General features: G+C 38.7%; 1 protein-coding gene across 3 annotated transcripts in view; it reads left to right on the top strand.

The window, feature by feature from the left end:
• Nucleotides 1–14,826, top strand: part of ptprk (protein tyrosine phosphatase receptor type K) — a 542,188-nt gene that overhangs the window by 367,217 nt on the left and 160,145 nt on the right. For all 3 annotated transcript variants that reach the window (XM_048597194.1, XM_048597193.1, XM_048597191.1), the window contains exon 8: nt 5,932–6,231. In XM_048597194.1, coding sequence (XP_048453151.1) covers nt 5,932–6,231 — 300 coding nt within the window. The remainder of the gene's footprint in view (nt 1–5,931; nt 6,232–14,826) is intronic.

Raw genomic sequence — 14,826 nt, 5'->3', positions numbered from 1 at the left:
ACTCTCTGACTCGTGGCCTAACTGAGTTACACATAAAGCATTGCTCTCCTCCTTACCAGCCCTTGAGTTTTAGGTAGGGGTGCAGATGCTAGGCAAAGCTGCACCTCTTAAAATTCAGCATAGACTACACAGCAGACAAAGAAAGATAACCTTTCAGCTAAGAAGCTGTAATGTGAGGCCTTCTCAGCTATCAGGTGGACCAAATAAAGACAACCCATCTCAATGGATTGCTTGCTGTGAGTTCATCATCTGTTGTAAATGGAAATATGTTAAAATCATTACAACCTGTCCAAGGATTTTCCAGCAGCTGAAGTGACAACAGAATGTAGAGCAAATCCAAATTCTTTCCAGAAACCAATTGTGCACAATCAAATTAACTGGTAAACCTGGTACACAATTCCATAGATGGCAATGAATAGAGAGGCAGCTTCCAGCTCACAGGAAATGCTGCCGGGAAACCATTTTAAAAGCAGAGGGCACTAGGGGAGGGTGCATGAATGGTTTAAAATCTCTTGATGTTGAATTCCGAATTTCCAGCTCCTGTTGTGAGGAAAGCATTCCACTGAGATCGCAATTCTCCCATTAAGCTGGTTGAATGATTGATAGGAAAGTCACCTGTAAAGCATATTTTCAACATTCTTGATTGGCAACTTGAAGCTCCTTTAATATGGGAGCGCATTTATCATGACTGGATCAACACATGGACTTCTGGGGCCAGTTTTCAGCAAACCAGCCAAAAAGCAGAACCTCCACCTCCTGAAGCTCCTTACAAGCTCCATTCCAGCAGTTACCAGACAGGTCAGCTAGTTACATTAATTTCAGCAGGCAGTCGTTGAAATTGGAGCAGAGTCTCTTTAGTTTGAAGGGGGTGTGCACTGCTTTCATGGCTGGTGCCTGCAGAAGAGGTGTTACTGTGGAACCGAATGGAAGATTTGAAATAATGTTGGGATCATGTGGTCAATGAGGAATACCCACATTATTAAACCATAGTTATTTCCGCAACTAATGTTGAGTGGATCTTCATGTGAGATCATTCAAAATAAAACCTCATGAAATTTGAGCATCACAGACAAGGCAACTTCTGTTGCCCATCCCGAATGTCCCTTTGGAAGCTGGTATTGCTGTTGTCCATGTAGTTGGGGCCATATACAATGCTTTAGGAAGGAAGTTCCAAGATTCTGACTGAGTGACACCGAAGGAGCAATGATATAGCTTCTCGACAAGTTGGTGTGTCGTCTGGAGGGAAGCTTGTAGGTGGTGGTATTCATATGCATTTACTAGCCTGCTTCTATGTGGAAGTGCTTGTGGGTTTGCAGTCTGCTGTTAAAAGAGAGGTGGTGAATTGTTGCATTGCATTTTGTAGATCGTGGACATTGCTGCCACTGTAAGTCATTGGTGGATGGGATACACATCAAGCAGACTGCTTTATCCTGGATAGTGTTGAGCTGTTGTCGGAGTGTACTCATGTAGGCAAGTAGAAATTATACCAACTTTTATTGACTTGTGCCTTCCCATGCTCTGTGAAGTTAGCTGAGTTATAGGCCACACACTTGCCTGCCTGTTATATTTATTATATTTATCTGGATGGCCCAGTTAAGTTTCTGGCCAGTGGTAACCCCCAAAATGTTTGTGTGTTAAAGGCTTAGCTTCAGTAATGGAAATGCCACTAAATGTCATAGAGAAATAGTTAGGCTTTTGTGGATGATAGTCATTGCCTAGCACTTGTGTGAAATGCATGTTCTTTGCCATTTCTCAGTCCAAGACTGAACTAAATCAGCAAGCAAGCACAATATCTGAGTAATTACAAATGGTACTGATATCATCAGCAGACATTCCTACTTCTGACATTGTGATGCAGTGAAGTTCATTGAAGAAGCTGAAAATGGTTCGCTCTAGAGTCCTTGCAAGTAGCCTGAGAAACTCTTATAGCAGTGTTCTAGGTTGGCCTCCCATAACTGCAATCAACTTCCTTTGTGCTATGTTTGATTCTAATGTGGTATCAAAGCAGAAAGTAATGTCAGTAAAGAGAAAACTGAAATGACACAAGGGGAAGCAGTTGCACTCCAGTAGCGCTGACTGGCCCAGAGACCAAACACAGTGAAGAAATTCATGAGCATGATTTTATAAATGAATTTTATCACTTCAACTCAAATTTGGTAGCAGTTTTTTGTAAAGTAAGCGTTATTTTTCAATTGATCTAGCAAATTTAAGTGGTTTCATTTAATCTTGCTGCATCATGGTAACTTAAGATTACATGAGCTAAGAGCATGAGTAGGTAGTCAGCCCCTTAAGACTGAGGCATTATTCAATAAGATCATGGCTACAATTGATTATGCCTCAAAACTACTAACCTGTCTGTTTCCCCATTACTGTTGATGACTTATCGATCAAAAGCCTTAAACTCAGCCTTGAAAATACTCAACGACCCAACTTCCACTATGGTATGAAGACAAAACGTCTTCAGACAAATGACCCTCTGAGAGAGGAATTCTTCTCAGCTATGTCTTTAATGGGATCCCCATAATTTTTAAGTTTTCCCTTTGTTTCTAGGTTCCCCAGAAGGGGGGATAAAAAAAACTTCCCTTGCATATCCATCTCAGGCTTTTCCCTTCTTAACTTAAACCTGTACCCCCTAGTATTTGACATTTCCACCTGGTTGGGCTATCCAACTATCCATGCCTCTCATAATTTTATATTCTTCTATCTTGTTGCCCCTCAGCCTCCAGTGCTCCAGTGAAAACAATCCAAGTTTGTCCAATCTTTCCTTATAGTTAATACATTTCAATTAGGCAACATCCTGACAAACCTCTTCTGCACTCTCTCCAAAGCCTCCACGTCCTTCCTATAGTGCAGCAACCAGAATACTCCAAATGTGGCCTAACTAATGTTTTATATAGCTGCAACTGACTTGCCAACTTAGTGTTCCAACTGATAAAGGCAAGCCTGCTGTATGCCTTCCTTATCACCTTATTCACTTGTGTTGCTGCTTTCAGTGAACTATGGACTTGCACCCCAAGATCCTTCTGTATACCAATGTTCCTTAGGGTTCTGTCATTCACTGTATACTTTCCTCTCGTATTTGACCTCCCAAAGTGCATCGCCTCACACTTGTTTTGAATCCAGTTTGCCAACTTACCAAGGATCTCAAGCAACTTAATTTTCTGGACCAGCCTACCATCAGGAACCTTGTCAAGTACTTCGGTAAAGTCCATGTAGACAACGTCTACTGTGCTACCCTCATCATCTTTGTCACTTCCTCAAAAACTCAATCAGGTTTTTGAGACAAGACCCGCTCTCTTCACAAATAAAGCCATGCTGACTATCCCTAATAAGTCCTTTGTTTCCAAATGTGAGTAAGTTCTGTCTCTTAGAGTCTTCTCCAATAATTTCTCTGCAAATGATGTAAGGCTCACTAGCGTATACTTTTCTTGGATTATCAATGTTGTCCTTCTTCAACAAAGGCACAACATTGGCTATTCTCCAGTTTTCTGGAACCTCACCTGCGGCTAATGAGCAAAGAAAGATCTCTGTCAAGGCCCCAGCAATCTCCTCCCTTTCCTCCTAGATCCCATCAGACCCTGAGGACTTATCTACCTTAATGTTAGGTGCCTTGAAAAACATCACTTCCTTAATATCCTCCTAACATGCTCTAGAATATGGAAACACTGCTTCCTTGTTTTACCATCATCCATGTCCTTCTCCTTAATGAGTAATTTGCATCTGTATGCACTAAGGGCTTCACGCATAAATTCACTCCTTTGAAATGTTGTGGATCTACCCTTCCCCTAGTAACCCTCTTGCTCCTAATGTTTGCATAAAATGCATTTGGATTATCCTTAATCCTACTTGCCAACTCAAATATATTTGTTAAGCACATTTACACTCTGCAGTCTTCCAGTCTGCTGTGACTTCTCCAGGATCATGAGAATTTTAGAAGATTAGAATCAATGTATTCATTGTCTGTGCAGCCACTTCTTTCTCAGACCTTAGGATGCAGGTCATTAGATCTGGAGACTTGTCAGCTTTAATTCCCATTAGCATTCCCATTACTTTTTCTCCAGTGATAGTAATTATTCCAAAATCCTCCATCCCTTTCGGTTCTTGGATTTCTATTGCTGTTTTTATATCTTATATTTTGAAGACAGATATAAAATACTTGTTCAAAGTCAAAACATTTTGGTGTTTCCTTTATTAGTTCCCCAGACCCACCCTTTAAGAGAACAGTGTTTACTTTAGCTACTCACTTCATTGTATATACATAGAGTCATACAGCACAGAAACGGACCCTTCAGTCCAACCAGTCGACGCCAAACATAATCCCAACTAATCTAGTCTCACCTGCCTGCTCTTGGCCCATATCCCTTCAAACCTTTCCATTTCATGTATCTATCCAAATGTCTTTTAAACATTGTAATTGTACCCACATCCACTTCATCAGGAAGTTCATGCCACACGCGAACTACCCTCTGCAAAAAAAATTTGCCCCTCATGTCTTTTTTAAATCTCTCTCCTTTCACTTTAAAAATGTGCCTCGTAGTCTTGAAACCCCCATCCTCGGGAAATGGCAACTACCATTAACTCTATCTATGCCTGTCATTAGTTTATAAACCTCTATCAGGTCACCTATCAACCTCCTACACTCCAGTGAAAAATGTCTCAGCCTTTCCAGCTATCCTATCTAACGGAAGCCTTCCATACCTGGCATCATCCTGGTAAATTTCTTCTGAACACACTCTGGCTTGATAATATCCTTCCTGTAACTGGGCAACCAGAATTGGATGCAGTATTCCGGAAGAGGCCTCACCAATGTCCTATACAATCTCGACACAACTTCCTATCTCCTATACTCAAAGGACTGAGCAATGAAGGCAAGCACGCCAAATGCCTTTTTAACCATCCTGTCTGTATATGACATAAACTTCAAAGAATTATGTACCTGCACTCCTATGTCCCTCTATTTTACCACACTACCCTAGGCCCTACCATTAATTGTATAAGTGCTAACCTTGTTTGTTGTACCAAAATGCAAAACGTCACATTTATTGTAGAAGCTTTTTCTCTGATTTAAAATTCTTTCTAGTTTTCTCACTCACTCCAATTTCTAACCCATCTAGTTCATAATTTGATGCAGTTTTAAAGCATTCTGGAAGTCTATGCAATTTTCACTTGTTTCTCTTTTAATGGATTGGAGGGGGTGAGCGTGTAGCTGCGCTGGGAGTTGAAGAAAATGTTCTTTATTCTTCGTGTCTCTCCAATTCTTCGCGTGACCCTGAGGTTTACTGCAATTGTTGTATGATAGCAGAAGTTTAGGGGAAGGCGATAAATGGAAGTTTGAAGAATAAATGTTCAACATAAGGTTATTTTATTGAACAGTAGTAGATTGAATTGTTCTGTCTAATTGTTCATTAACAGTGTTATGTTACAATGAGGTTGCATTGATGCAAGTTTTAAAGTGTGATCTTTGAGTTAATTCTGTCTTGTCCCTTCCATGTTTCAGACTTTAGACTCACTAAATTATGTTGATGAGATATTTGAATGCAGTAATAGTCATTATTTGATCTGGCAACTCAATGCAAACTGACATTCACAGGAAGCCTGCCTCCACGAGGTACTGTCTTTATTAGAACCGTTGTGGGCTGCAAAGGCGAGGATGAAGAATTGTTTCTGTTACTTGCACATTTCCCTGTAGTTAAATTAGTGCCTGATATATTCACGTTTTTGTTGAGGGTTCGAGTAAGTTGCTGAAATTCTTTTAGATATGAGAAAACTAGCTGCTGAAGTACTTTACAATCACATTTTGTTTTTAGCAAGCTTCAAGTTAAGATTTCTTAATGTTTGGTGTCAAACAGTATTTTTAATTGTGCCAATGTTGAATTGGTGGAAACCAATATATCTAAAATGTTTTAACTTATGTTGTTGATTTCTGAACAGAACCCATGAGGTCACCAAAAAGCCTGAAGATTGCAGAGATATATGCTAGACACCTGGCTGTTGAGTTGGAGTCTCTGGGCTACAATGTAACACGGTGTCACACATTCAATGTTACCGTGTGCTACCATTACTTTGGACACAACACAAGCAAAGCTGACTGCATGGAAATGGATCAGAAATCACCCCGACATATTATTCAACACCTGCCACCTTACACAAACATCAGCATTAAAATGATTCTGATGAATCCAGAAGGAAGAAAGGAGAGTGAAGAGGTTGTCATCCAGACAGATGAAGATGGTAATTATTATCCTTTCATTGTCATTATTACTGTGCATTTATTTTCTAACTTTATGCGACTTTCCATTTTATTCAATGACTTCGAAAATTCATTAATTTGCAGCCTTCTGAAAAGTGTGCCTTTTTCGAAAAAAGATAACATCTTTGGGGTAAATTTATGGAGATTTCATTAACTGTGGGCAAATACGTTCAAATTAGTTAGATTGCCACGGACACTAGTCAGGTTATTGGTGTGTATTTAAAAATATATCTGTGCTGAAGAATAGCAATGTTTTATCTTTTGATAGAATTAAAGAAAATATATTTTGTGGCCCTCCATAATTGTATATATTAAAAATGGTTTTTGAACAATGTGTGAAGTGTAGAGGATGAGGTATTAGCCACAGGGGTATTGGAGTTGATGATACTTGAGGTGACAAAGGTGCAGAAATGCACTTCAGCTTAAGAATCCAGTTTAGATAGAAGTGGGCAAAATTATGGAGGTAAGTTGGCAAAGCAAACAGTGGTTGTGCACTAATAATGTAGTCGAGTGAAGCAGGACAAGGACCATTATACTTGACTATCCAGCAAAGGAGACAACTTGGAATGTGACTGAGATATCAATTTTGACAAAACAAGCAAAGAAGTGGAGGAGAAATTATGTTCAGAGATGTAGTGAATATCATTTTTCAAGTCAGTTAGGACTATTTTAGTACCCTGGGTAGGAATGAAAACTTATTGCAAGGATTTGAGTATGGAAATAAGGAAGAGATAGACACAGAACTAGGAGGGTGAACTCATGTCCAAGAACTTGGAAAACAAACTTAGACTGGAGCTGTAGTAGTACTTTGCAAGGTCAGATGGGTGCCAAGTGTTTTTTCATTGCACTGAAAATAGTCTTAACAAGAGGAGAAAAATATCTGAGGAGCACTCATTATTTGCCTAAAGTATCTTTGCAGTTGTAGTTCAAGTCTTAATTAATGTACTTTTTTTAGCATAGTTCCTGAGCATAGGATATACATTGGTCGAGAACACTAATAGCATTCCAAAAATACTAACTCATTAAGGGGCTGGGTGTGGGAGGGGTGAGGTGGAAAACACATGAGCTATCACTAAGGTATCACTAATGGAGTTAAAGGCTGATAGATCCCTGGACCTGATGGCTTGTATCTGAGCATTTTAAAGGAAGTAGCTGCAGAGATAGTGGGTGCACTGGTACTAATCTTCTAGAATCCTTAGATTTTGGAACAGTCCCAAAGGACTGGAAAGTTGTTATAGGCCAGTTAGCTTCACATCAGTTGTTGGGAAAATTTATGTCTATTCAAAAGGATGTCATAGCACAGCATTTAGAAATGCATAATATGATCAAGCAGAGTCAGGATGCCTTCAGGAAGGGGATATCATGACTGACAAAATCATGAAAGTACTTTGAGGAGGTAACAAGCACGATAAATAAAGGGAAACCAGAGATGTAGTACATTTCGATTACCAAAACATGTTCAATAAGGTACCACAGGTTAGACTGCTGAGGTAATATAATGTTATGGATAGAAGATTGGCAAGATGTAATTAGTAGAGTGTCACAGGGATCAGTGCTGGATCCACATTTATGTACGACCTATTGATGACTGACATGAAGAAAGAGAATGTAGTTTGGCAAAGCTTTTGGGTAATACAAAAGTAGGTGGGAAGGCAAGCGGTGAAGATGACAGGAGGAGTCTACAGAAGATTATAGACTGGTTAAGCAGATGGAATATAATGTTGGAAAATGTGAGGTTCTGCACTTTGGCTGGAAGAGTGAAGAAGTTGAATGTTATTTAAGTGGAGAAAAACTGCAGAAAGCTGCAGCACCGAGGGACTTAGGGAATCCTCATGCATGAATCACAAAAGCTGGCATTCAGGTCCAGCAAGACATAGGGAGGACTACCTTTATTTAGGAATGCTGACCTTTATTTCGAATAAAGCATAAAAATAGAGATGTCTTGGTAAAACTATACAAGGCAGTAGCTGCAACGTCATGAACAGTATTTGGTCCCTTATCTAAGGAAAGATATACTGGTATTAGAGGCAATCTAGAGAAAGTTCCCTGGACTGATTCAGGGGATGGAGGGATTTTCTCATGAGGAGAGGTTGAGTCTGTTGGGTTTGTACTCATTGGAGTTGAGATGAATGAGACACTACTTTCTTGAAACATTCTGAAGAAGCTTAACAGGATATATATTGCGAGGTCTTTCCCCATATGGGAGCATAGTCTCAGAGTGAGGGGTCGTCCATTTAATGAGAGGTGAAGAAGAATTTTTTTTCGGGGTAGTGAATCTTTGGAATTCTGTACAGCAGAGGGCCAATGAGGCTGATTCATTAAGTATATTGTTGCGAAGTTGGTATAGTACTTGTGGATTAGAAGGCGGGACCTTAGAATTTGTTTATGAAATAATAGAGGAAGAGAGTGCGTGGTCCCTGTTTTAAAAATATGTATATTTAGGCTTGGAAATTTTTTTAAAAAGTCCGCAGGGAGCAGCAGATGCACAAAGTGGTATTGAAATTGAAACATTGTGTCAAAAGGCTATACTGTTAGCAGGTGAAGCAGTATTTTTACCAATAGGTTTTTGAATTTAGCCAATTCATTTATGCCAGCCCTAGTTACCAAATCCCAATTAAATGAGAGAGACGTTTTTCCAATCTATAAGGGAATCAAGGGTTATGGGGAAAAGTCAGGAAAGTGGAGTTGCAGATTACCAGATCAGCCATGATCTAATTGCATAGTGGAGAATACTTAATGGGGCAAATGACCTATTTCTGATCCTATATTTATTGGTCCTAGTGCAAACAATCTAGTTTGGGTTTCATTATTTTAGAACCTTGGCCACAATCCATTTTAAATGAATAAGGTGTACAATTTGATATTCACTTTAGAATCTCAAGCCATAGCATTCAACTGGCAAATATCTGTGCAAGTCCACTAACATCTGAGGTGTTGTTGCAAAGTCCCAGCAATAACTTTCACTTTGATCATTGCTTGTATTGGAAGTCATGTGTCGACTGAAGGATTTCTTCACCGACTGTTGTAATGTACAATGCTTACTGTCTCTGTCTTGTATTTGACTAGCACAAAACTGTGGAATATTGACATCAAGTTGTACACCATAATACCACAGAATAATGACCTAGATTTTACAGTCCACAAATTAACGGTGCTTGTTCCTGACTTCAAAATCTGCCTTCAAAGATCTATCTCAGTGTCATAGATTTCACTTTACGCAGTGCTAATTTCATTATAGTGTGTTGTTGAGAATCTTCGGAATGATCAAGCAGCTGATCATGTTTAAGAATTCTTATATTTAAAAAAAAATACACAGGTAAACATGTAATCCTTTCTGTTAATGACTTTATTTTGAATTGATCATTTCACAAATTAATATGACAAAACTTTTCTTCATTTTTGGGTTCTTCATTTTATTCGTGTTGTTCCTCCACTCAAACAATGAATGGCTCAGGGGGGTGTTTCTCATTCCCATAAAGAGAATCCTGATTTCTCAGGCTTTGCTGAAAGGCATTTAAATAAATCCAATTTTAAAAGAGGCCACCTCTTAATAGAGGGGTTTTGTTCCCCCAAAATTTCTGTGTTGAAACAAAAATGTTTTCCAAATAAGATATTTATGCTCAGATTAGACCTGTTTGTGTTTGAAGTCACTCCAATGTTTATCGCTGGAGTAGAGTAAAGAATATTGCAGTAAGCAAATATTGCCTAGCCCTGCAACCTGCTGTCATGCCTTTCATTCTAAATGTGCTGTACTGCTGTAATTGTGTACTATCGTTGGTTGCCAAGACGGTAGTAGTTGCCATGGTTAACATGTTGAGTTTTTCAGCACAGATGGACAGTACAAGTACAGTTGAGTGTTGGCTTTTCTATCTGAGTATACAGCAGGATCATCAGGAATTTGTTGCAATTATGTACCTCTTCCCAGGGGTAAGATTCCTATTCACACTTTTGGAATAAATTCTACAAAATTTGAAGTGAGAAGATTGATATGTTGAATCAAAATTTGAACTCATTTCCAACTCAGGAGGTAAAATGCAATCTAATTACAGAAAAAGGATAGACATCGCTGTCAGCAACCAAATACATCTACCTGAATTGGGCAAATTTTACCTCGAACAGCAGTTATCATAGGTTAGTATCTGTGTGCCGGTAACAAAACTGTATTCCACTGTATCCAGTTAATCTAAAGAAGCTAGATTGTGATTATTTTGCCAGACTCTCCTATCAACAAACACCGTGTAGATTGAGGAATGAGAACTTTCTGTTCTAATTCTATTGTTGCACATCAACACATCCCCTCTCTTCTTTCTCTTTCTCTCTTGCCTTTCATCTTTTTTCTGTCTGGTTTAGTTTATCTATAAACTTCATTTTGTATGCATTTGTAAAACCTAATCAAAATAGAACAAGTTTTCCAATATTATCCTGGTATAATCTTGGATTATTGAAGATTTGCTTGCCGGATCTTGAGTTCCTGACATGTCCCAAACTTAAAGCGTTTCCAAAAAGAGATATTGCCTAACGTTCTGATTACTGTCCAGCCTACAATATAAGTGAGTGGCACTAAGAGAAGTCAGATACAGCTATGGCAGCTGGTTAGTTTTTACCTAACCAAGAAGGAAAGAGTACATATTCCTACCAGTGACAGTTTTTCAGATTGATGGGCACAGATTTAAAATAGGGGTAACTGCTGTCAAAACCTTCACATTTGAATTGACTCTGAGGTGAACTTCAGATTCCACATCCTCCCTATTATAAAGACTGCCAACTTTAATATTCATAACATCATCCACTTCCAATCTACTTTACCCAATCTGCCAAAAATGACCACTCCAGCCTTTGTCTCTCCCCAGAGCCCTCAACCCTCCATCACTCTGCATCATTCTCCAGTCATACATCTTCAAGACCTGTGTTCCTTCAACTCTAGTCATTTGCATTTCTGAAAACGCCTTTGTCCAACCATTTGCAGCCATACATAAAGCAGGTTATGCCACAAGATTTGGAAGTTCATCTCTAAGTATCGTTGAATGTCCATCTCTCATTCCTCCTTTTATCCCCATCTTAAAACGCATCTTTTTGACCCAGCTTTCCACCAGCCTTTCTCCAGCTTACAACCTGCACCTTTCGTCATTTAAATGCAAGTTTTTCTTCATCGATATGTCCAGTACCAAATAATCAAGTAGGACTGGAAAGTGAAATATCTACTTATAATCTACACTGTTATTTCCTGTTAAGATTATCAGCAAAATGTTTCCCCCATGAATGGACCTGCATTGACTCAATCAGTGTTTTCTCACTCTCTTAAAATTTGTCTTTGATCCTAATTCAATACATGTGGACTTCCTCCAATTCATTCTTATCATTTTTGTAATTTCAGTGTTTCCGTAGCACGAGTAATGGAAAACAATGATTGGAGAAACACATTGACCTTTCAAAAAAAGATTCAGATTTGTGAAATCTGTTTTTAACTGCCCTGAGTCAGATAGTTTTTCTGCCAATCATATCAGCTGTACATTACTCCATGAGTGAGTTAAAAACAAAATGCTCCACTTCTATTTTCTAAGTATTTGTGATTGGAAAGAGACCACTGATTAGATTCAGTATAATATTTTTATTCGTTTTCCCTACTGTACATTATGTTTTCATAAATTTCTTCCCAAGAAAGTTTTAGTGGCACAAAGTGCAATAAGCCAAAAGAACCCTGGAGGCTAAAAACCAATAATGATTTAAAATAGAAGAATTCAGTAATCGTAATAAACACTTGCGTGGTTTGATAAAAATTCCTTAGCTGTATTTAGCAGAATGGTTTGCCTGTCTATTTTAAGAGATTCAATATCTATGTTAAAATAGATAAAAGAATTTTATGCAAATATACTAATGAGTTTGAGATTATAAATGGGCCCTGGGGCACCAGAAGTCAAACAAAACTTGCCTCATCCTCTATTTACATTTGTTCTCATAATGAAGCAAATCTAGTAGTTTGAACAGATCTAACAAAGAGCTAGCGTTTGTCATTCAGATATTTCTGAAAAATCTGCAGCTGTTGCTTTGTGTTCTGTGTCATTGGGAGGAATATACTCTCTGAACTAATTATTCTAAGTTGCATACCAATCTGTGACAAGATGACAAGACTATTTATCTCCTCGATGCTGCTCTGCCATTCAACAATAATTGTTTGTTCTTCAAATTCCATATTTCCATCAACCTCTGTTAACCTCTGATTCCTTTGCTTAAAAGGGATCTGTGCACCTCTGCGTTAATAAAATAGTCACTGATACCGCCTTCTGATGCAGAAGGTTCCAAAGTTGCACAACTGTCAGCAAAATGTCTCCTCATCTGTATTGAAATAGCAGCTGCTGATTTTAAAACAGTGCCCCCTAGTGCTTGACTCACTACTAAAATCCTTTTCACATCCCCCTTGTCAAGACCGTTTAGGATCTTACATGGTTCAAACGTTACTCTTCTAAACTCCAGTAAACAAACACGCAGCCTGTCCACTCTATTATCATAAGGCAAGCTGCTCATTCTGGTATCAATCTAGCAAACCACCTCCACCTCCAATGTATTTACATCCTTTCTTAAATAAGAATCCAAAACTGCATGTGATTTCACCAATGCCCTGTATAACTGAAGATTACCATTCTTTCTTTTATGTTCAATTCCAATCATTAAAAAAGATGGTATCCTATTCGGAATCTTAATTATGCACTCTGCATCCATTCTAACTAAAGCAAACTGTGCCTTTGAGTTCTGTTGTCATTCTTTATTTAAGTAGTACTTTGCTTTTTCGTTCTTCCAGCCATTGTGAATAATTTCACAATTTCCCACATTTTACTTCATCTACCAGATTATTGCCTGTCTCTCAACCTACTTTAAGCCATCAGCAACTTCCTAATGTCTTCTTCACCTACCTTTATATTTTCTGTAAATTTAGCTACCAGTCCTCCAACTTCCTCATCTATGTCATTGATGTAAATTGTAAAAAAGTGAGGTCCCAGCACACTCCCCTGCAGGTCAGCACTCATTACATCCTGTTGTTAATCCTTTTCCAATATGAACTTCAACAAAGAATGGTGGAAACTGGACAGGTTGAAGGTGCAGATCCATAACGTTGGCCGTCAATGGATTGTAGAATCAAAGTATGCAGAACAAAACTCTTTGCTCTTATTTATTCTAAATGCAGCTGAATGTTGGCTGAGAACAGGTTATTGCATTAATCTTAGATTACATAGCAAAATCTTTATTAAATATATTAAACATCTTGACCTTTGCACACATATCCAAGTGACTTTCGTTTTTTAAGCCTTAAATTTATAATTAAAACTACCCCATATAGTTCTTTAATACCAGAATTTAACTCTCCCAGCAGAATTACAAGCTGTAAAATGTTTCAGTATCAGGCAATGAATTTCAGATGGAGAGACATTTGAAGTAGTTGTATCGAGACAATTTATTAAGCCACAGAAGTTATACTTGACATTTACTTTGATCTCATTATTTCTGTTTGTTAGCATCAACTCACGAACAGAAAAACTTCAGCAATTAGACATTTTATCATTGACCCTTTCTGAGATAACCATATGCTAGAATTATCAACCCTTACACTTACTCAATTATAGCTCCAAGCTCATTGCCCTATACATTTCAAAGCATATTCATCGATCACAACTTGTAATCTGGTTTGAATATCTGTCCTTACTTGCCTTTTGCTATTCACATTACGTCATCAATTACTGTTACTATTCCAGTCACACAGGGCATATTTGCAGTTGGACAAAAGAGCTGAATTCTAGTGGTGAGGTGAAGGTAATGGTCATTGACGTCAAGGTCACATTTGACCAATTGTGACGTCTAGGAGCCCTAGCAAAACCAGAGTCAGTTGGAATCAGGAGGAAAATTCTCCATTGGTTGTAGTCATACCTGGCACATCGGATTGTTAGAGGTCAGTCATCTCAGCTCCAGGACATCTCTGCAGGAGTTCCTCATAGTAGTGTCCTAAGACCAACCATCTTCAGTTGCTTCATCGATTACCCTCCCTCCATCATAAGGTCAGAAGTGTGGATGTTTGCTGATGATTGCACAATGGTCAGCATCCCTTGCAACTCTTCAGATACTGAAACAGTCACGTTCAAATACAATAAGAAATGGACAATATCCAGCTTGGGCTGAAAAGTAGTAAGTAATATTGTACCACACACGTGCTGGGCAATAACCATCACTAATAAGAGACAATCTAACCACTGCCCCCTGTCGTTCACTAATGTTACTATGTCTGAAACCACAACAGTAACATCCTGGGGTTACTGTTTAGCAAGAACTGAAGTGGACTAGCCATATAAATAAAATGGCTAAAAGAGCAGGTTAGGAATCCCATAGCGAGTAACTCACCTCCTGACTCTTTAAAGGCTGTCCACAATCTACAAGGCTCAACTCTGGAGTGTGATGAAATACTCCACATTGCCTGGGTGAGCGCAGCTCCAACAACAGTCAGTTAGCTTGACACCATCCAGGACAAAGCAGCCTGCTTGATTGGCTCTACATCCACAAGCATCCACTCTCTCCAGCACCCACACTCATTA

Source organism: Rhincodon typus, chromosome 5, assembly GCF_021869965.1.
Source record: "Rhincodon typus isolate 14 chromosome 5, sRhiTyp1.1, whole genome shotgun sequence".
NCBI classification, from domain to species: domain Eukaryota; kingdom Metazoa; phylum Chordata; class Chondrichthyes; order Orectolobiformes; family Rhincodontidae; genus Rhincodon; species Rhincodon typus.
Note: the sequence above shows the minus strand (reverse complement) of the source record. Positions and strands in the feature narration are given on the sequence as shown.